The sequence below is a fragment of the Lepidochelys kempii genome, chromosome 24 (genome assembly GCF_965140265.1).
Source record: "Lepidochelys kempii isolate rLepKem1 chromosome 24, rLepKem1.hap2, whole genome shotgun sequence".
Lineage (NCBI taxonomy): Eukaryota > Metazoa > Chordata > Testudines > Cheloniidae > Lepidochelys > Lepidochelys kempii.
In genome coordinates this window covers 8,130,379-8,150,140 of record NC_133279.1, presented here as the reverse complement: position 1 = coordinate 8,150,140, position 19,762 = coordinate 8,130,379, and the positions used below count along the sequence as shown (strand labels likewise).

Below are 19,762 nucleotides of genomic sequence, written 5' to 3'. Positions count from 1 at the left end.
AGTAGGGGGGAGGCAGGAATGGGTTTCGTTTAAGGTCCAAGGTCCCATTGCTCCCCCCTATCACAAGCCAGCCACGCTGGGAGCTTCCCCCTGCCCTAGATCCCACAGAGCTGTGGTGGGAAGGAGACTCAGAGCCGGCGGGAGCTGGCTGGGGGGGAGAGGAGGGTACAGGGGTTGCATGGGGAGAGGATGTGAAGGGTGGAGGCTGGGGGGGCATGTTAGGGAGTGGGAGGGCATCTGGGTGCAGGATATTTCGGGGCTTGGGGCTCCCAGAAGCTGCTGGGGTCAGAGGTCAGCAGAGTCAGGCTGTTGGGGAGGGGGTCAGAGCTGCCCCGCTCCCTGGCCCTATTTCCTCCTAACAAGGGGGTCAGCTGCTGTCCCCCACCCCTGCAAGCTCGGCTGGGGGTAGGGGAGCAGAGCCCCCTGTTCCCCATTAGAGTGAAGGAGCCCAGAGCCAGTGATCGTGGGGGCTACAGATCCCTGTATGTGTCCTAGAGCAGGGGGCTGGGAGCCAGGACGCCTGGGTTCTCTGCCCAGCTCTGGGAGGGAAGTGAGGACTAGTGGCTATCGCAGGGGGGCTGGGAGCCAGGACTCCTGGGTTCTATTCCCAGCTCTCAGGGGGGAGTGGGATCCAGTGCTTAGAGCAGGGGAAGCTGGGAGTCAGGACTCCTGGGTTCGGTTCCCACTCCTGGGAGGGGAACATGCTCAAATGAAACCACCGTGTACCTCCGCCCGGGCACAGGGCCCCGCGAGGCCACCAGCCCTCCCCCCTCGGCAGCTGCTCAGGAAGCAGACCTGGCCCCAGACACACGCACAGACTGGCTGGCGTCGCTGCTCCCAGATGTTGCCGGGCGAGTCCCCCCCCGGATAGGCCCTCGGCTTTGTTAGCTCAGCCGCCCCCTGTCCCCAGCACACCTGCCCCGCAGACCATGTTTACCTGGCAACGAGTCATTATCTGCCCGCTGGTTACCTAGCTACCGGGCTCCTGGTGTCCGCGCCCCGCCAGGAACAGAAGGGGCTATTTATAACCCAGCCGGGCGCCCGCGGCCTCCCCAAATAAAAGGGAACCTGCCAGTGCTGGGTCCCTTCAACCACCGCTCCCACACGCTGCGGAGACGGGCACATTTGCTACCCACAGATCAGCTGAGCCAGGGCTATGCCTAGCAGGTGGCATCAGGATATGTCTGTTTCTATGCCCCATTCAACACTCAGTCTCTCAGGCAGGGATGCCAACCAGGGGACCAGTCAGTGCTCAGGTGGGCACAGGAGATGTGGACCCCCCCAGCTAGGATGTGGGCAAAGACCCAGCAAACTCGAGTGGAAGGACTCAGCTGGACCTGAGGCCCTGGACCAGCTCGGCCTTGCACGCACGTGCAAGTGCACACGGATCCCCTGCTCGCACGCACGAACACACGCGCCTCCCCTGCCCTGCCACAAATGCACACGCGTGCACGCGCCCTCCCTCACGGACGCACACACGCCCTGCATGGGCCAGCGCATGGCTCCGCTCGTCCGCAGGGGCAAAGGCACGCAGCACCCCTTTGCACACGTGTGCTACACACGCGACCCGGCACCTGTGTACACATCCCCCCACCCCCCCACGCATACAGGCGCAAATGGTCACACGTGGACCCCTGCATGCGTGTGCATCCTTACATGGGCACAGCTTGCTTGCACATGGAGTGGTTATAGACACCCCCCTGCAAGGACTGAAAATTCAAGCCTCTCCTCTCCCAGCCAGCACACAGCCTCTCACCTACTGACACCCGGACCCCGGACCACCTGCCCTGGGAGAGGGGGCGGCGCCAGGCACCCTGACCTGCCCGGGCAACAGCTGCCAGGCCAAGGGGGGAGCTCCTTTAAATCAACCCAAGAGACAAGCGAGCGAGACAGGAACAACAAAGCTGGAGTGCTGGGAAAAGGGACAGGATGGAGAAGGGGTGGGGGAAAGAAGCGGGAGCGGGTGTGTGGGGGGAAACAGCAGAGACGGACAGACACACACACACAACACAGCGTTTACTAGGGAAAAGTCTGGATGCCACACTGGGATCCTGTGGGTGAGAGGGCGGGGGGAGGGACTGGGAGGCAGGACTCCTGGGTTCTATTTCTAGCTCTGGGAGGGGAGTGAGGTCTAGTGGGTAGAGCGGGAGATAGGGCGCCTGGAAGTCAGGACTCCTGGTTTCTGTCCCCAGCTCTGGGGGGGTGTAGGGTCCACTGGGTAAAGCAGGAGGGCTGGGAGTCAGGACTCCCAGGTTCTGGCCCCAGCTCTGGAAGTCGAGTGAGGTTGAGGAATTGCAGATGGAGGGAATGGGAGCCAGGACTCCTGGATTCTGCTCCTATTTCTGACATGGAATGGCATCTAATGGTTAGAGTGGGAAGCTGGGAGTCAGGACTCCTAGGTTCTCTTAGCAGCCATGGGTAAGGGAGAGGTGTCTAATGGTTAGAGCAGGGTGTGTTGGGAGGGAGGGGATGGGTCCAAATCTGTTCCATGGCTCTAAGCACAGTATGCAGATGCCACCTTGATCCCTAACATTGTCCTGGATTCCTCCCCACTTGGTATTTCACCCGCCCCTCCCCCCACGCCCCACCAGGGTCTCAGACTCCCTCCCCTCCCCCACAATAAGCTGTTCCTGCCAATGAGGTTTGTGACTCAGGGTGGGGTTAGTGACCCAGAAGCCTGGTGCATGGAGCCTAGAACTTGGGGTCTAGAGACAAGCAGTGACTCCAGGGTCTGTCTTGCCGCTGGGGTCGTCATTCACACCTGTGCAAAGCAGGTGTCCCCTTCCTCCCAATGTGCTGGGGGGGGGCATTTGTGCTGGGCACTGCTTTACACCCTCTTTGCACACTCAAAATGATGGCACAAGAGGGTGAGGTGGGGGGTGCAGTGCAGAGCCAGGATGGCAGTGTTTGGGGGGGCATTAAAAACCCACCATATCTCTCCCTCCCCCAGGGACCCTACGTTGTGGGGGCTGCTCCCTGGGGACTCCCCCCCACCCCAGGCGACGGTGGGCATCATGCCTTGCAGCGGGAGAGCTGACACAGCTGCACCAAGAGGGGCACCCTGTGATGGTCACCGTCTCAGCTGAAATGTCCGGGCCTGAGCGAGCGCTAAGAGCAGGCTACGTAGCTGGGGTGGTAACAACTCCCCTCGCCTGTGGGTCAGGCCAGCGGAGACCCAACCATGACACACAGTCTCCCCCGGGTTCCACACCCACACCTGCTAGCAATGCTATGCACTAACCCCCCACCACGTTCACTGAGACACACCCAGAGCCCCAGGCTAACAGACGCACCCTGAGAAGCCAACCCCTGCCAGACACAGAAAACACAGACGTGCTCACACCAGGAGCCGCCATAAGAGGTAGGCAAAAGACACACAGACGCACACATACTAAAAACACGCACGCGCTCGCATGCCACATGCCCTGATTCCCTGTCGCCCTGCACCAGGCCCGGGCACTTACCCCAAATGGGTGTAACACATGGCATTTCATGCCTACTTTGCACAGGTGCTAACGCACGGGACAGGGGAGTGTTGGCCTAAAGTGTGTTATAAACGTGGGCTTCTACACACAGACACACAAGCATGAGATCACGCCGGCACATGGCTAAAAGTTACAGAGAACCGTGTCCACACCTGACTCACACAATCCCACACTCGTGCTAAACACACACACACACACAGAGGGAAGCACACACCCAAAGGCTACGCTCCCAGCTCCATGGCTACATACTCCAAACCCAATCAGAGACAGGCGCACGCAGCAATCCACCGGCACATAAAGGGCCGGGGAAGAAAAGCAGGTGGCGAAAGGGGGTGGAAAAAGCGGAATAAAGGGAATCTCCGGAGACAAAGCCCCCACTCTGCAGCATCTGCTCCAACATTCAGAAGGGAGGAGGCGAGAAACAAAGTATCTGGCCCCCTCCCTCCCCAGGCAAAATGCACTTGGATTCTGTGTTTGTGCTTCGGGGGGAACGATGGAAAGCTAGTGGAGGGGGGTAGGACAAGCAGAAGATGTCGCCCTTTCTTTCGAGTGTGGCGCAGTGGGGTGGGAAGATGTGGAGAGAGCAAATCCACCCCCAGTGGAGCTGGTGTCTTGGTGGGAGATGCCCACGAGGGTTGCTATGGGGATGCCAAGCAGCCTCTCTCCTCCCAGCCTGGCGCCGTGGTTCCATCAGGCCTGTTTTCCCACCCAGAGGCATGGAGGGGCTTTATTATTTGCCCTTGTTGTTCTCCAAGGGACAGGAGACCTTCCCTGGCCGCGCCCTGCCCTCCCGCCCTGGGCAGCCCGGCCACTTCGTCAGCCAGCTCCTGCTTCCCTGCCAATCCCCCCTGCAGGGCGTTGCTCCCCGGCAGGGCTGGGGTCCCTGGGTCGCTGCTCCCCACTCACCGAAGGGAGGAAATCTCAAGTCACGATCTGTGTGGAAACTGCCCCCCTCCTGGACATAGGGAGCCAGATTGGGGGGTCAGGCCTCCAGGGCAGAGGGAGACCTTCGGCCTTTATGGCTTTCCATCAATAAGCCAAGGCAACGCAGCATGCTCAGCTGAGGTCCTGGACCCAGCTCTAGACAGGCCAAGCCCCTTCCCCATCGCGGGGTCCAAAGTAAGTCGAGGCTCTGCTCACCGCCTGCCTGGGGCTGGGGAGGGTCCCATACAGCTCCCTGGCTGCCCCAGGGGATGGCAGGGTGGGCATCACACCCAGGAGAGGATCGAAAGCCCTGGGGCAAACTAGGCTTCAGTTCTGTCTCTGCCAGGTCCCCACCCCTGGCATACTGTGGGGCAGGGCAGGGCAGGGCTGTTCCTCCCACTGTGCACAAGGGAGTGGTGGCCCAGAGAGGCCCAGATCCTCGTTGGTGTTTAGGACCAAACTGCCATCCAGAAGCCCTAACAAAAGGACAGCGTCTGGACCACAATGGCTTAAAGCCCCTGGGACCCCATCTGGGGCTGGCCAGCAGGATCAGTGGCAGATGTGGGGCAGTGGTGGGGAGTTAGGCGCCTCAAGACCTCTGAGGATCGGGGCCCTGGGGACTTGCACCATGCAGCCTGGGATTCAGGCCCCGCGGCCCCTGAGGTGTCTGACTCTGTGGCTATCGGGGTCACCCTGGGCCAGACACCTGGACTGGGAGACACCAGGCTAAAGATCTCTCCTGCAAGGACCCGCCAGAGCCCCCAAGAGCTCAGCCCTGCCAAGGACCCCCGAGCATTGGATCCCTGCTCAGCCAGCAGGCCCCAGGGCAGGGAGCGGGGAGAGAGCGCCGCTTGGCAGTGGTTTTCCCCGGGGAGCTGGAGGAAGGAGGGGGACAAGCAGCAGTCCCAAAGGTTCCCGCGGGAGGGAGCATGAGACCAGGCCAAAAAATGGAAATCCTGAGCAGTGCGGGGCACCTTCCTCTACCACTGATTCCCCTGAGGGGGCCTTAGTGGATCAGCCAGGTCCCCAGTGTCTTTACCTCCCACCCACTCCCCGGACACCCCGGGGAAACATCAAGCCCTGCGCACTAGGCCTGTTTGGCGGGGAAGACACGACAGGTACTGCTACAGGACAAGGGGGCGTGGTGCTCCCATTTGACAGCCGTCTTATTAAAGTGATTGAGATCCGCCAATCCCGCCAGCCTGCTTCTCGGCGCACATGTGTGCGTGGTCCGCCAGCAGCAGAGTTCCCATTAGTCAGGATCTTGACGCATTTCCAGATGCGCCTGGCCCGGGTGCGTCGGCTTGCCAGGGCCCTGGCGCACCAAGCTTGCGGAGGGCAGGGGGAAGCTGTGGGCAGCTTCTTGCTAATTCTCTGCACCGCTAGGTGCCCAAGCAAAGGGCCATGTCTCCACATGAGCCCCCAGCCCCTGTTCAGGCCTGGGGGTTGCCCCCCACTAAGCCGCTCCCCCTACAGGGAAGCAGGACAGTCTTAGCACTGGAAGAGGAGTGTGATATAGCTAGGCAGGGAAGCGGGAGTCCAGGATTCCTGGGTTCTATACTTGGCCTTGGGAGTATGGCCTTGGGGGAGTTTGCTTTCACTGCTAGGTGTCACTGGTTCAAAGCCCTGCTCTGCACAGTCTAGCTGGTGGTGCTGTCAGCGGTTTGGTGGCCCCTGAGTGAAATGAGTTTGTTGGGCCTCAGCACCGGGCTCTGGTCTCTAGAAACGGGGGTCCCTGGAGCGCAGAGGTGCGGCGCACAAGTGGGACTACTTCTGTGCCTGGGACCACACACAGGACTTTGCTCTCTTCGGCTGCCAACCCGGCACCAGAAATGCTCCAAAGCCAATTCAAACTGACTGGCAGAGCCCCAGGGCACAGACGCCCACCTGGCACCATGACAGCACCCACTGACTGGCACCCTGAAACCCCCAGCCGGCAAGAGAGCCGGCCCCAAACTGCCTTTCCATTAAGTTTCAGGAGCTGGGAGTGAGTCACCTTGGGCAGAGGGCAGTACAGGGGAGAGGAGGTGTCACGATCAGAGCTCCGACAATGCTGGCAGGTGGCCAATGCCCATGGACGGGAGGGTGTATCTGTCACCCCCCACTCTCCTCCCGTGGTCCCTTCCCTCCACCCCCCTCACCTGAGCCAGGCAGAGCTGGTGGCCCCATGGGAAATCACCCCCTCCCCTCTCCCCACACCAGTGACAGGGCCCAAACCGCCAACCCAGACTCCAGTCAAACCTGTATCTCGCTGAGGAGATTTTATGGAGCCGGCCATCTGGTTATCGCAAATGCTAACGAACGGGGGGGGGGGGGAATGACACACCGGCACTGGGGGTTGGCACTGACGTTTGGGCAGCTGTAGTCATAGATAACAGAGAGTCTCCCCTGCCCAAGTCCCTCCCCCTCCACCCCCTGCCCCCCCACATCGCCCTGCAAGGACTCACCCCTGGGAGCGTCTTCTGCTCATGCAGGGCGCTCTGCGCCTTGAGGGCTGATTCTCGAGCACAGTAGGTCAGGAACGCGCATCCTGCCAGAGAGAGAAAGCAGAGGAGAAGGGTCACGGGTGCCTCGGCTCCCTGCCCCCCGACGCGGCAGATCCCCCCACAATCCTCCCCCACTTGAAAGGGCTCCTGGGACAAAGGGACAGTAGCAAGGGGGCTGCCGGGCTCCACCCTCAGGCCCACGGGCCAAAGTGGGAACCGTGAACCCAGCTTCCCAGGCTCGGGGATGGGGGGCTAGGACTCAGCCAAGCCCTAATGGGACAGTGAGGTTGGCAAGGCCCATACCAGCCCCGTGTGTCCCCCTTTGGATTGGCTCAGTACAATGCATCTGCCAGGGGGTGGGGGGGGGATTTTCCCAACGGGGTTTGGAAGGGAAAGGGGAAGGAAAGGGGATAAGCCACTCAGCTGGCATCTGGGAGATCTAGGCTCAGTTCCCAGCTCTGCCACTGACTCCTGCATGCCCCTGGGCAAGTTTCTTTTGGGCCAGATCCACAAAGGGAATTAGTGCCTAACTCCCATTGGAGTCCACAGGAGTTAAGTGTCTAATTCCCTTTGAGGATCTGGACCTTCATTTCTCTGAGCCTCAGTGCACACAAAGGGGATAATACTCGTTCTTGTCTGTTTCGATTGCGAGCTCTCTGGGCCAGGGGCGGCCTCCCACTCTGTTTGTACAGCCCCCGGCGCCATGGGGCCTGGACTTGCTTGGGCTGCTACTTGCAATGCAGATGATACCAGCCCGAGAGCTACAAAGCAAGGCACTGACAGAGGAAGAAACTGAAAGGGACAAGCGGAAAAGTCAGAGCGAGGTCGGGGGGCCCATCAGAGCGCAGTAAGCGAAGGACGTGGATACTAGAGAGTCTGGGGAACCCCAGTCAGGAACCCTCCTCTGCCCCATGAGCTTACATAGCACATTTTCAGTCACCCCCCTTCTGCTGTCCATTCTTATTCTTATTCCACAACAGAGAACATCCCGACTTTTGCTGTCCACCCTACTGCAGCTGCTATCGCATTAGCGGATGTTCCCCTTCAAAGGCCTAGCTCCTGGATTCAAATGACTAGAGGAGAACCTCAGCTTCCATTTAAAACAAAAATCCCTGTAAGTTTCTAACTCTCCTGGTTACAGCGGGTAGCTTGAAAATGTGAACCGGGGGCACCTGAAGAACCAGGAGACAAAGAACATAAGAACGGCCATATTGGGTCAGACCAACGATCCATCGAGCCCAGTATCCTGCCTTCCGACAGGGGCCAATGCCAGGTGCCCCAGAGGGAATGAACAGAACAAGGAATCATCAAGTGATCCATCCCCTGTCGTCCATTCCCAGCTCCTGGCAAACAGAGGCAAGGGACACCATCCCTGTCCATCCTGGCTAATAGCCATTAAAGGACTTTGAAGCCATCCTCCATGATTTTATCTGTTTTTTTTTTAACCCTGTTATAGTCTTGGCCTTCACAACATCCTCTGGCAAAGAGTTCCACAGGTTGACTGTGCATTGTGTGAAGAAATACTTCCTTTTGTTTGTTTTAAACCTGCTGCCTGTTATTTTCATTGGGTGACCCCTAGTTCTTGTGTTATGAGAAGGAGTAAATAACACTTCCCTATTCACTTTCTCCACACCAGTCATGATTTTATAGACCTCCATCATATCCCCTCTTAGTCATCACTTTTCCAAGATGAAAAGTCCCAGTCTTATTAATCTCTCCTCAAATGGCAGACGCTTCATATCCCTAATAATTTTTGTTGCCCTTCTCTGAACCTTTACCAATGTATCCTTTTTGAGATGGGGCGACCACATCTGCACGCACTATTCAAGATGTGGGCATACCAGGGATTTATAGGCAATATGATATTTTCTGTCTTATTATCTACCTCTTTCCTAATGATTCCCAACTTTCTGTTTACTTTTTGGCTGCTGCTGCACATTGAGTGGATGTTTTCAGAGATCTATCCACAGTGACGCCAAGATCTCTTTCTTGAGTGGTAACAGCTAATTCAGACCCCATCATTTTATATGGTTGGGATTCTGTTTTCCAATGTGCATTACTTTGCATTTATCAACATTGAATTTCATCTGCCATTTTGTTGCCCAGTCACCCAGTTTCGTGAGGTCCCTTTGTAACTCCTCCCAGTCTGCCAGGGACTTAACAGTCTTGAGTAGTTTTGTATCATCTGCAACCAAGCCCGCACATTTATCATTTTCCAAACAAATCTCCTGACTTTTAAGCCAATCTCTTGTGTTTTGCTGGCTCGGGATTGCGATACCGCTGCCGACCACAGTGCCCAGATCCCCAAAGACATTTAGGTGCCTCACGCCCATGGATGAGGTGGGCCGAGGTTGGGGAAAGCGAGCTGTGAATGTTTGGATAGTGGAGTTGACGGTAAGATACTGGTCCAGGACACAAAGCATCTGGCCTCACTTCCGAGATCTGCCACAGACTTCCGGAATGACCTGGGTCAAGTCACACCAGGCCAGATTTGATGGCGATGGGACGACCAACTGAGGCCAGTTTTCCGAGCACTCGGCTCACTTGAAGGGCTACAGTTGCCCTAAGTACTCAGATTCCAGCAGCTCCTAACTTGGCAACGGTGATGACTGGTTCTTTGCATTGCCACAGCGTCTAGTAGCCCTGGTTCTGGGCCATGACCCCCTGGCACTAGGCGCTGGACAAAACACAGAAAAGGAGCTAACACCTGCCCTGCGGGGCTCAGGCCGCTCAGCTGTTTTGAAAAGCTGTCCCCGGTTGTGGGTGCTGAGTCCTGCTGAAAACTTGGCCATTTCTCTCTCTGGGCTCCCTGCCAGGAGCACGGCTGGGGGCTCAGATACTGCGGGCCGGGGGGCACTGAATGATTGTGCCAGGCTCCATCAGCGTAGTCTGTGGGCACCTCACAATCTTTACCGTACTTATCCTTACAGCCCCGTGCCCCTGGTGAGACAGGGCAGGGCTCTTATCCCCATTGTACAGGTGAGGAAATTGAGGCACAGTGAGGCCAAGTAACTTGCCCAAGCTCACCCAGGGAGTCTGCAGCAGAGCGGGGAGGCCAGCCTAGGGGGTCGCCCCGACCGCTGGCCCATCAGTCTCTATAATTACCCTGGCTACTCTGCCCCTACCAGAGCTGTGGGCCATTCTACTTGTCAATGGAAAACAAGTCGAATGCTATCAACAAACTTGGCCCCCTCCAGTCCCACAGCGTCAGAGTCACGAGGCCTTGCAGCCCCCACAGGAGATAAGCAGAGACAGCTTCATGGTTGATTTAACCCCCAGTGGAACCAAAAGCCCAAGGCGGCCTCAGAGGCTGAGCCCATGATTTGGGCAGACACCTTGGGCGTCGTCGGTCTCCTGCCATTGATCAGGGCTTCAGTGGAAAGCAGCAGACGCCAGAGTTCCAGAGCAAATTCTACCGAGTGGCAACAGCTGTGAATCCAGAGTCCCTCCACTGGCATAAGGGGCCATGCCATTGATGCCAGGGGAGTCGCTCTGGATTTACACCAGAACTGAGATCCGAGTCTGATGCAGGTGCCACGGATTCCAGTGACTTCCCTCCGGGTGGATCAGAAGCGCACTGGAATTACTCCCGATTTAACTGAGAGCGGGGTCGGGGCCTGGCAAATTGGGGCTGGGGAGATTAAAATAGGATCAGCCCAAGGGCCTCCCCAACCCAGATCGCAGCCCCACCCCCAACAGCCCTCCCTCTCCAGTGCAGCCTCCCCCTGCAGCAACCACTCCAGCGATCCTACCTGGCCCTGGTCCTAGCACCTCCAAGCAGGATATTAATGTCTGTGCCCGCCTGGCCGTCTACCTGATTCTCACAGGGAGTGGCGCAGTTGGGACTGGGGAGCGGGAGGTGGGGGAAATCTGGGATGGATGTTCTCAAACCCACCTTGCAGACATGAGGGTAATCCGGCACCTATGCACACCTCCCCCTTGCTGACGTGGGGGGGTGGGGGCCGCAAGCCCCAGACCCTCCTGGTAATCCCTGTGCTAGCCCCTTCTTCCTGTTGATATCATAGTGCTCTGTACGCCTGCACCCTCCCAAGACCCCTGAAGTGCTGACCTTTTTCACAAGGGAGGGGAAACTGAGGCACAGAGCTGGGACATGACTTGCCCCGAGGTAATGAAGAGTTTGTTTACACAGCAAAGAAAACCAAAGTGAGTCAGTGGAAGGGCTGGAAACAGAACCTAGGCCTCCCCTGCTCTAACCACTAGACCCCACTTCCCTTCCAGAGCTGGGACAGTGGAACCCCAGAGATCTGACTCCCAGGCCCTCTGCTCTAACCACTCATCTGCATTGCCTTCAGAGGAGCACGACTCCCACCAAGGAGAGACGCAGCAGGAATCCCCAGCAGGCAGAGCAACGAAATCCCCCTCTCAATGGAGAACAGGGTGTCCTGCATTATATCCAACTCTGATAAACCCTCTCAGCTCCTGGGGAGACGGGGAAGACGGTGTGTCCAGGGCAGAGGGGAGCTTCCAGGCCCGTGGTGTGCTGGGCAGAGACCTGGCTGGTTCTGGGAATAGGGCGGCAGATCCAGGGCACGTCCCCTGTCAGTTACCCTCTGCAGGCCAAGCCGGGCGGGCAGGGAGGACAGAGGAAGCGCTGAAAGCTGTCAGAACTAGATGGCTTGCATGCAATGAGTTCCTGAGGAGATCAGGCATCTGCAGCACAAACCCCCCCCTGCAGCTGGCACTCTCTGGCCCCGGGCTGGCAGCCCCAGCAGTGGATTGAACGGGCTAACCCCACCTCAGCCCCCCCAATGTCCCCTCCGCTGGACTTAGCGGCACATCGGCAGGGAAAAGCTCGCCCTGGCACTGCCCTGGTGTAGACAAGGCTCAGTGTCAGGGCCTGTCCCACTGGTACCGCGCAGTGTGCCGACCCAGACAGCTGTGCATTCTGCGAGCATTCGGCAAGCAGCAGTCCCGCCCTGGGGCTGCGAGCCCCTAAGGAAAGGGCCTGCCCCTTTCACTGTCTGTACCTACAGCTCCTAGCACAGGGGAATCTTGACTGAGGCCCCTAGGCGGGGCTGCAATAGACACAAAGAACAGCAACAGGTGGGCTAATGGGCCTTGGCATCCCTGACCTCGGGTTCAGCTCACTCGACAATAACTAGCACACCTCCCCCCCCTTGCTCTTCGGGCTCCGAGCAACAGACCTAATAAACACAAATGTCTGTCAGAAGATCCTCTCCACCCCGCCTTGATCCACTTAACATTTTCCACTGGCAATAAAAAAAAAAAAAAAAGAAAGCTAAAAATATCTACCCCGCCCAGCGAGCACGAATCGCCACAAAGGCACAGCAAAGGAGGAGGCCAGACGTCGCTTAACAAACCCCAGGTTTTCAGCTCTCTCGGGCAAACCACAGAGTCTGAGATTTTAAGGCAGGGGCCGTTATGAGCTTCCCCGGCCAAAGAGCCCCCAGCATCTCTGGGATCAAGCCCATAGCGTCTGGTCGAGCGACGGCTTGGCTTTTAAATAGCCAGCCAGTCTTGAGTTAAAAGCCTTCCAGGGAGGGAGAAGCCACCTCATCCCAAGGCGAGCTGTCCCAGTGGCTAATCACCCTGCCTGCTCACCATGTGAACCTTATTTCTAGGCTGCTGTCTGGCTTCACTTGCCAGCCACTCCCTTTGGGGTTTCCTCTTGCCACTAGATCGAAGAGTCGCCGACTCTAAAAATCACCCAGGCCCAGATCACACCTCCCCCTTCACCTTCTCCTGGATAACCCGGAAGCCTGAGCTTCTCCAGTCTCTCCCGCTGGTGGGGGCTCCAGACCCTGGGTTATTCCTGCAGCTTGGGTCTGAACCCTCCCCAAAGACACGACAGGCCTGGGCGGGCTTGGCCAGGCAGGCGGGACACCTAAATCAGGGCCGGTTTCCCCAGGGGGCTCGGCAGGTGGCTGTTCCCACCGCTAAGCTGTGTTTTGCTCTTGTGACCCACCGCTGAGATGCCCGAATGGGAGCCAAGCTCTTCTGAAACTCAGAGGGAGCGGGTCGCTCGGAAATCCAGCCCTTTGACCCGGGAGTGCCAGCCACTTGGGGACTGTGAATTAATTCGCCCAGCTGTTTGGTATTCGCCTCATCCTCATGTGACAGAAGGGGAAACCAAGGCACAGAAAGGGCACTGACTTGCCCAAAGTCACGCTGGGCAAAAGCAGCAGAGCTGGGAAGAAAACCCAGGAGCCCTGATTCCCAGGCCCCTGCTCTAGACATCCCCCCAGACCCAAGAATAGAATCCAGGAGTCCTGATTCCCAGTCTTCTGCTGTAACCACTGGACCCCACTCCCTTTTTTTATAAGAGCCACCTTCCTTCTTTCTTTTCACTCCCCCCATCAGTTCATTCTCTCGCTGAACCAGCTGCTAGCGAGCTCAGAGCAAGTGACGAGCGTGCGGGCCACAGTGTGGGAGCGTGTGCCAGGCACGTGTATGTCAGCACTGGCGTGAGCGGCCTTGACACGAGCCGTCCATAGTGCTCGGGAAGGGCCTGGGGAGGCCGGCTCTGTAAAATATTCATGAGAAAAATACACTCTTTTTCTTCGTAGCTAGAGTCCGGAGACTAATCGTCGCTCCCTGCCAACGAGAGCGCTGTGGAGGGCAGCGAGGTGGAAAAGCGGTTTTGCTCCAGCCGGCCCTCCCAGAGGCGCCCCATTGCCAGCCCCATTGCCAGCAGCCAGAGGTCTGCCAGACCCTCTGCCTCTCGCAGCCGCTCCTGATGGAAGCCGGGCACACTGCGGGGTCCTCAGCTGGGATGTCGCCAACACTGCCTCCTTATTGCCTTGGACCAGCTGGGGAGCTGACCCTGCCCATGAACCACCCTCACTTGCTCCGGGGTGGATCCGGGGTGCGCATGTTTTGCTCCAATCCCCTACTTATGTGGCCCAGCTGTAGCCATCTGATCCCCCGTCTCCCCTCCCCGGAGCCCTTCCCAGCCTGCCCTGGATCTAGTCTTACACCCGCCCCCTTATAAAGAAGCCATACCCCCCTTGTACGGATGGGGAAACCGAGGCACAGGGTGAGTATGAGCCGGATCCTAATCCCCCGACTCATGCCTGCATCCCAAGTCACCCCTCTGAGATCGGTGGGTGGCTCCCAGAGGAAGGATTGACTCAGCTTGGGGTAGGGTGCAGCAGCCTTGGCCAAGGAGGCAGAGCCAGATAATTTCAGCCAGACCTCCTGCATCCTAGCCCCGCTGCCTTAGCCTCAAGGCCATTCTCCCTCCCTCCCTCCTCCCCCGACCTGGGGACTGCTGCCCTGTAGAGCCCTCCTCCTGCACCGGCTAGCCCAGGGAGGTGCCCCAGCCCAGGGAGCACAGAAGCCTTCCCTGCCATGCTAACAACCCACTAGAAACCTCCTCGGGAAAGGGCAAGTTGCCTAGGGGTCACCACGAGTGGGCCAAACCCAGAGGCCGCCAGCACCAGAAGCTCCCTGGCGGGTAGCAGTAGTAAACTCTTATCCTCTGCGGGAACGCGTGGAACACCTGCTGAGCCAGCTACACCCGGATCCCAGCCGGGGCAGGCTGTACCGCCACCAATTCCAGAGTTGGGTTCCAGGGTCTGCCAGCCCCTCTGCCCCCCTGGGGTCAGCGTGCACAGAGCTAAGAGAAATCCACCCCTGGGCACCAGGCCCGGCCCAAGACCTGGGCCCTGGTAGAGCCAGGGGCTTGGGCAGGCCCAGCGGTGAGCGCACAGTGCCATGGAGCCACCAGCTCTGTGATTGGGCCCCGTGGCTGGGGGTGTCCTGCTCTGGGGAAGGTCATTAAGGGGTTGCACGGGGGAAGGGGCAGTGGCCTCCTCCCAGGCTGCTGGTCAGCATTGCCCCTTGTGGAGACAGAACTCTGTGGGGGGGGCCTGTCCTGCCCTGGCCAGTTGGCACAGAGCCCGCGCCACCTTTCTACATCGGAGCCCCCAGAGGTGTGGGCCTGGGAGAGCTTGCCCCACGGCATGGCTCTGAGCCAGGGGGAAAGGACCAGGCTCCTGGTTTGACAAGTGGGACCAAGCAGAGGGTAAAACCTTCTCTACTCAGACTTGATTGCTCAGGGGAAGGGGGCATCGCACCTCGTTATCCCGCAGTAACGACCCCAGACTCCAGCCTGGCCCCGTACAGGACTCTGTGAGCCCCAGCACACGACAGTATCTTCAGCAAGGGGCTGCCCAGGGCAGATCTGCCAGGGCCTAGCCAAGGAGGGTCCCTTCTGCCTTAGCTCCCAAGGTACCTTCCTCCCAGAAGCAATGGCTGCTGAATCCCTGCTCTGGTGAAGCCAAGAGCATGAAGCCGGGTTTATCCTATGCTCCACCCGGGGCCCAATCCAGCGTGGGTGCTGAGCACTCTCAGCTCTTCCTGAACTCAAGGTGTTCAGCATGGCACAGGATTGAACCCTCAGTGCCCAGCTCAGCGTGTCAGGGGCTGGGCAGATACTGAGCCCTTTGGCAAAGCTGGTGCCAACAGTGGGTACGGCACAACTGGAAATCTGCCCTGTAATCCGTCCAATCGTGTCCAAGCCAAAACCCACTGAAGTCAACGGGAGTATAACGATGCTGAGGACATCACAGGCCTGGGACCTACGCATGCATTTGGGTCAAGCCCTTAACGATGACATCTTATAGCCACTCAATCTGCAGCTCTTTGTTTGACCAGCCCCCCCCGTCCTCTGAAGAGATGAGCATTTATTGGGGTTAAAACCATTCACTGTTTTTTTTTTAAAGTCCCCTTTTGAGAAACTGAGTTTCCCCCACTCGGGTTTTTGGCCCTAAATCTGGAACGGGAGCGGTACCAAAAAACTGCCGTTAAAAAAGAATAATCAAACGCATTTACGGTTCAGCCTCAAAACTGTTTCAGCTGGGGCCGCCCCGATCATTCAGATTCCACTGCTGCTGGAAAGCCGGATTTCTCTCTTCCCTTCCCCCGCCCTTGCAACGTACGTGAACAACAAAACCCCAGCCCAGCCCAGCAGCTGGGGTTAGAGCAAAGCTTCCTAATCGCCGGGACGATAATTATTTGAATCTTGCAAACTCTTGATTAGTAGGTGTCGTGCTGGCTAGCCCCTGGGCTTCCATGGCACTGCTTGTATCAGGAAGTGCTACACCTGGTTAGGCTCCTGGACTGGGCCTTAGCTGATGTAAACTCTATGGGGGCATGGCCTTTGCCTTCATCCCAAAGCACCTAGCGCTGTCATTGCTACAGAAATAAAGAAGGATCTAGTCCAGTGGCTCTCAACCTTTGCAGACGACTGTACCCCTTTCTGGAGTCTGATTTGTCTCGCATACCCCCAAGTCTCATCTCACTTAAAAGCGACTTGCTTAGAAAACCAGACATAAAAATACAGGCATGTCCCAGCCCCACTATTACTGAACAATTGCTGACTTTCTCATTTTTACCATAGAATTATAAAATAAAGCAATTGGAAGATAAATATGGTACTTACATTTCAGAGTAGAGAATACAGAGCAGTATAAACAAGTCACTGTCTGTATGAAATGTTAGTTGGTACTGATTTGGCTGGTGCTTTTTATGTCACCTGTTGTAAAACTAGGCAAATATCTAGATGAGTTGCTGTCCCCCGTGGAAGACCTTTGAGTACCCCGGGTTGAGAACCCCTAATCTAGTCCATAGCGGTTCCTCTGGATGCTGGTTATTGGAGTCAGAAACTCTTCATATTCGCATTGGCTCCCTCTCCTCCCAAAGATGCTCCATTTTGATTCCCTGAATTTGTCAGCTTTGCCAACCCCAGCGGTGTATCTCAGCCCCCCACACCCGAGTTTCTCTTGCGCTGGTGAGCCAGGGAAAACAACCAATGCCGAGTTTGTGTCACATTAGCCCAGTTCCACCCTGCTACATCTTCCCCCGCTGGGACTGCCTGGAAATGGAAGCTTCTTTCACACCTTTAATAATTTAAACATCTTTGTTATGTAAGGAGGTTTGGTTGGTTTTTAAAGCACAAAACTCTTGTCCTGGAGCATTCTCTGTTTTGCGACTTGCATATAAATCATTTGCATTTGTATTTGATAAAATAATTAGTCGCGCCTAAGGGGACCCGCTTGGTTTAGTGAAAATCCGAGCGATTGTTCATCTGTGGTTTTTTGGTAATGTTCAAACCTTCCTGCCTTCCAGTCCTATAACCACTCTCACTCTCGGGGTTAGAACTGAAGTTTTAAACCCATAGAGCAATAAGAAGACCCAACAGCCGGCTCTGAAGTCAGAGCCTGGTTGTTATTGTTGATGTTTTCCACATGTACCAGCTGTAAAAATATGCTAAGGGCCAGATTCTCAGCTGAGAGGAATGGGCATAGCATCTACTGAAGTCAGTGGGGCTACTCTGATTTACATCAGTGCTGGATCTTTCTCTCCTCAGTTTACAAAAATATCAGCCAATGTACCTGATTTATAAAGGGGTAAAATAAAACCCGTTTTCCTACACTTTGATCTCCTCTCTTTTTCACACATTATACAGTGACTAATCTTTCCCAGCCAGCCTCCATCCCTAGGGCTGAATCCCTCAATCCAACTCAAAATACCCTCCGAGAAAGCCGGGTTTCCACAATTGCTTTAATTCTGGGCTTGTAAAAATGGAATGTTATCAAATTCTAGAAAATGATCTTATGCGAATCGCCTCCTTAGCTAATCCTGCCCTGCCTTCTCTTTTGTTTTCAGGAATATTCCCAGAGCAGGATTTTTCACCCATGCAATTTGGAACTTTCTTTTGAATTAAGAAATTGGCCAGAGCCCTTGTTTAATTTGCCCCTGGATCTATTTCACATGCTGATCTGCAGCCCCCCCCATTCTGCTTTTTAAAGACCGCTTGCTCCCTCCCTAATACAGAGCAGTGTGTTTAAAAAAGAAGACAAGAAATTAACCAGCAGAGACAAATTTAGCTCTGACCTAGAGGCCTCAGGCTGAAGACAGGCCTCCTTTAGCAGAAGCGAAGGATATGCCATTTGGCAAGATCACGAGAAGTGGGTTGGGGGGCGGGGGGACGACAGACGGTCTGTTTATACAGGAGGAAAGGAATCATGAGGGAACAGTCAAAGCCCAGCCTGGGTATTTGGGATCAGAACCTCACAAGTTTTACCTTTGCTTCCTCTGGCCCAGAGTTACACAAGTGGCGAATATTCACTGGGTTTGGGACTCAGATGATAACTCAATCCCTGTGCTAAATGGAGACTCAAAGGTGTCCGGGGCAGAAGGAAATGGGGTCACAACCCCCCCCCCCCACACACACACACAGGGCCTGACTCTCTCCAGTGCAAAACTACCCCACTGGAGTCAGGGTGAGGTGGCGGAGAACTGTCCCTTCCCCCGCTCCAACCCCACTCCCTAAACAAATTGCACATACAAACCCCCGGCCTCTATCCATGACGCCTCTCATCTGATTGTACCTCCTGCCATCTGCTACCATCTCACTCTCGCTGCAAACAGCTCATTGTTGCGTGGCCTCCCCCCTCTCTAAGCCCTGACATTTTAATATGCATGGCCATTTCGCATGGCCCCGACTTTCTCTGCCCTCCTGGCCACAGCTGATCTGATCTCCCCCGACATCCCCAAGTCTCCTTTTTTCTCAGGCTGCTCTTGCTTTGTCATTTCATAGTCAGTTTTCTCCCCCCCCCCCCCCCCGCCATCCCATTGTTGTTCTTGCAGCCTGGGCCTGGCTCACTTACCTTTGTGCATGCCCGTGTATTTGTCCTTAATCACTGTCAACTCGTAGATCTTCCCAAATTGCTCAAAGATGGGCTTGAGATCCTTCTCCTCCAAATTCCGTGGGATCTGCCCGACGAAAAGTTTAATGGCATCGGGTTCCTTCATTGGTCCAAAGGGGCGAATCTGGGGGGCGAGCTTCGAATCGCCTACCCAGCCCCAGCGGAGGAAGCGAGAACACAATCCCAGCCTTGACTACGGTCCCAACACTGCCCAGCGGCGAACCAAACAAAGGGAGCAGAGGCGGATTGGTGGCTCTGGATGCTTGAACCGGGATCTTCCAAATCTGTAAAAAAAAAAAAAAAGTGGGTTTTTTGGGGGTGGTGGTGGGGGGGGAGGGGGATTCCTCCCTGTTGCCTTCTTGCTGTCTCTGATTTTTTTTACCTTTAAAAAATAAAAAATCCGGATTTTTTTTTTTGGTGCAAAAAACACAAATTAAATCATCATCGGTAAAAAAGAAAAAGAAAAAAAAATCAACTCTGAAGAATCTTGCAATTCCGCCTCCTTGGACCCGAGCTCTTAGCAATGTCACAGCCCTGGCGCGAATACTTTTGATCTATTAATTACAGAGCTTGCAAAGCAGTTAATTAGTTTATTGATTAACTTTCCTTGAAGAGGCTGAGACCAGTGTAAAATCTTGGGGGTGGGTGGGGAGGGGGTGGGTTTTTTTTTCTTAAAAAAAAAAAATGTATATAAATAAATAAATAAATAAATTATCGATTCATGTCTTCCTTCTCCTTTTCCCCCCCCTCCCACCCCTTTTCCAAGCTGGATTTCAGCCGCTTTTGCTGGATTTCTCCCTTTAATGGATCTTGAGCTCTGATTCAAATCTCTTCTTTACCAACAGAACCCTCCTCTCCAGACCGCCCCCCTTCCCTGACAAATAATGATGTCAGATTTAGGGACCGGGAGCAAACTCCCAGCCCCGGGAGAGACGCAGGCAGGCAGGCAGGGAGGCAGGCAAGCAGGGAGGTTCAGTGCCACAGAAAACGACAGGTTAGGTCAACCGATGTAAATAAATACAGGCCCGGACAGAAAAACAGAGACCCTGGCTTGTTACCGGAACTGCTTGTGCTGTTCTTCTAAGGGCCGCTTCCTGAGAAGCCAGTGTAGATGGTCTATATAGGGAAATACTGCACCATATGAGATCAGATCATACAACACAGAACACCC

The 19,762-nt window shown here is 56.0% G+C and overlaps 1 protein-coding gene across 11 annotated transcripts in view; it reads right to left on the bottom strand.

The window, feature by feature from the left end:
* CELF3 (CUGBP Elav-like family member 3) overlaps window positions 1-19,426 on the bottom strand; it is a 47,197-nt gene extending 27,771 nt beyond the window's left edge. For 8 of the 11 annotated variants that reach the window (XM_073322559.1, XM_073322566.1, XM_073322565.1 and 5 more), the window contains exons 1-3: window positions 18,974-19,426; window positions 18,553-18,875; window positions 6,857-6,939 (exon numbers count right to left, since the gene is read on the bottom strand). In XM_073322559.1, coding sequence (XP_073178660.1) covers window positions 6,857-6,939; window positions 18,553-18,697 — 228 coding nt within the window. In that variant the 5' untranslated portion in view covers window positions 18,698-18,875; window positions 18,974-19,426. Of the gene's footprint in view, window positions 1-6,856; window positions 6,940-16,322; window positions 16,620-18,552; window positions 18,876-18,973 lie in introns of those variants that run through there. The other 3 variants (XM_073322568.1, XM_073322569.1, XM_073322570.1) reach the window with 2 other exon arrangements.
* Between the last annotated feature and the right edge of the window lie 336 nt (window positions 19,427-19,762).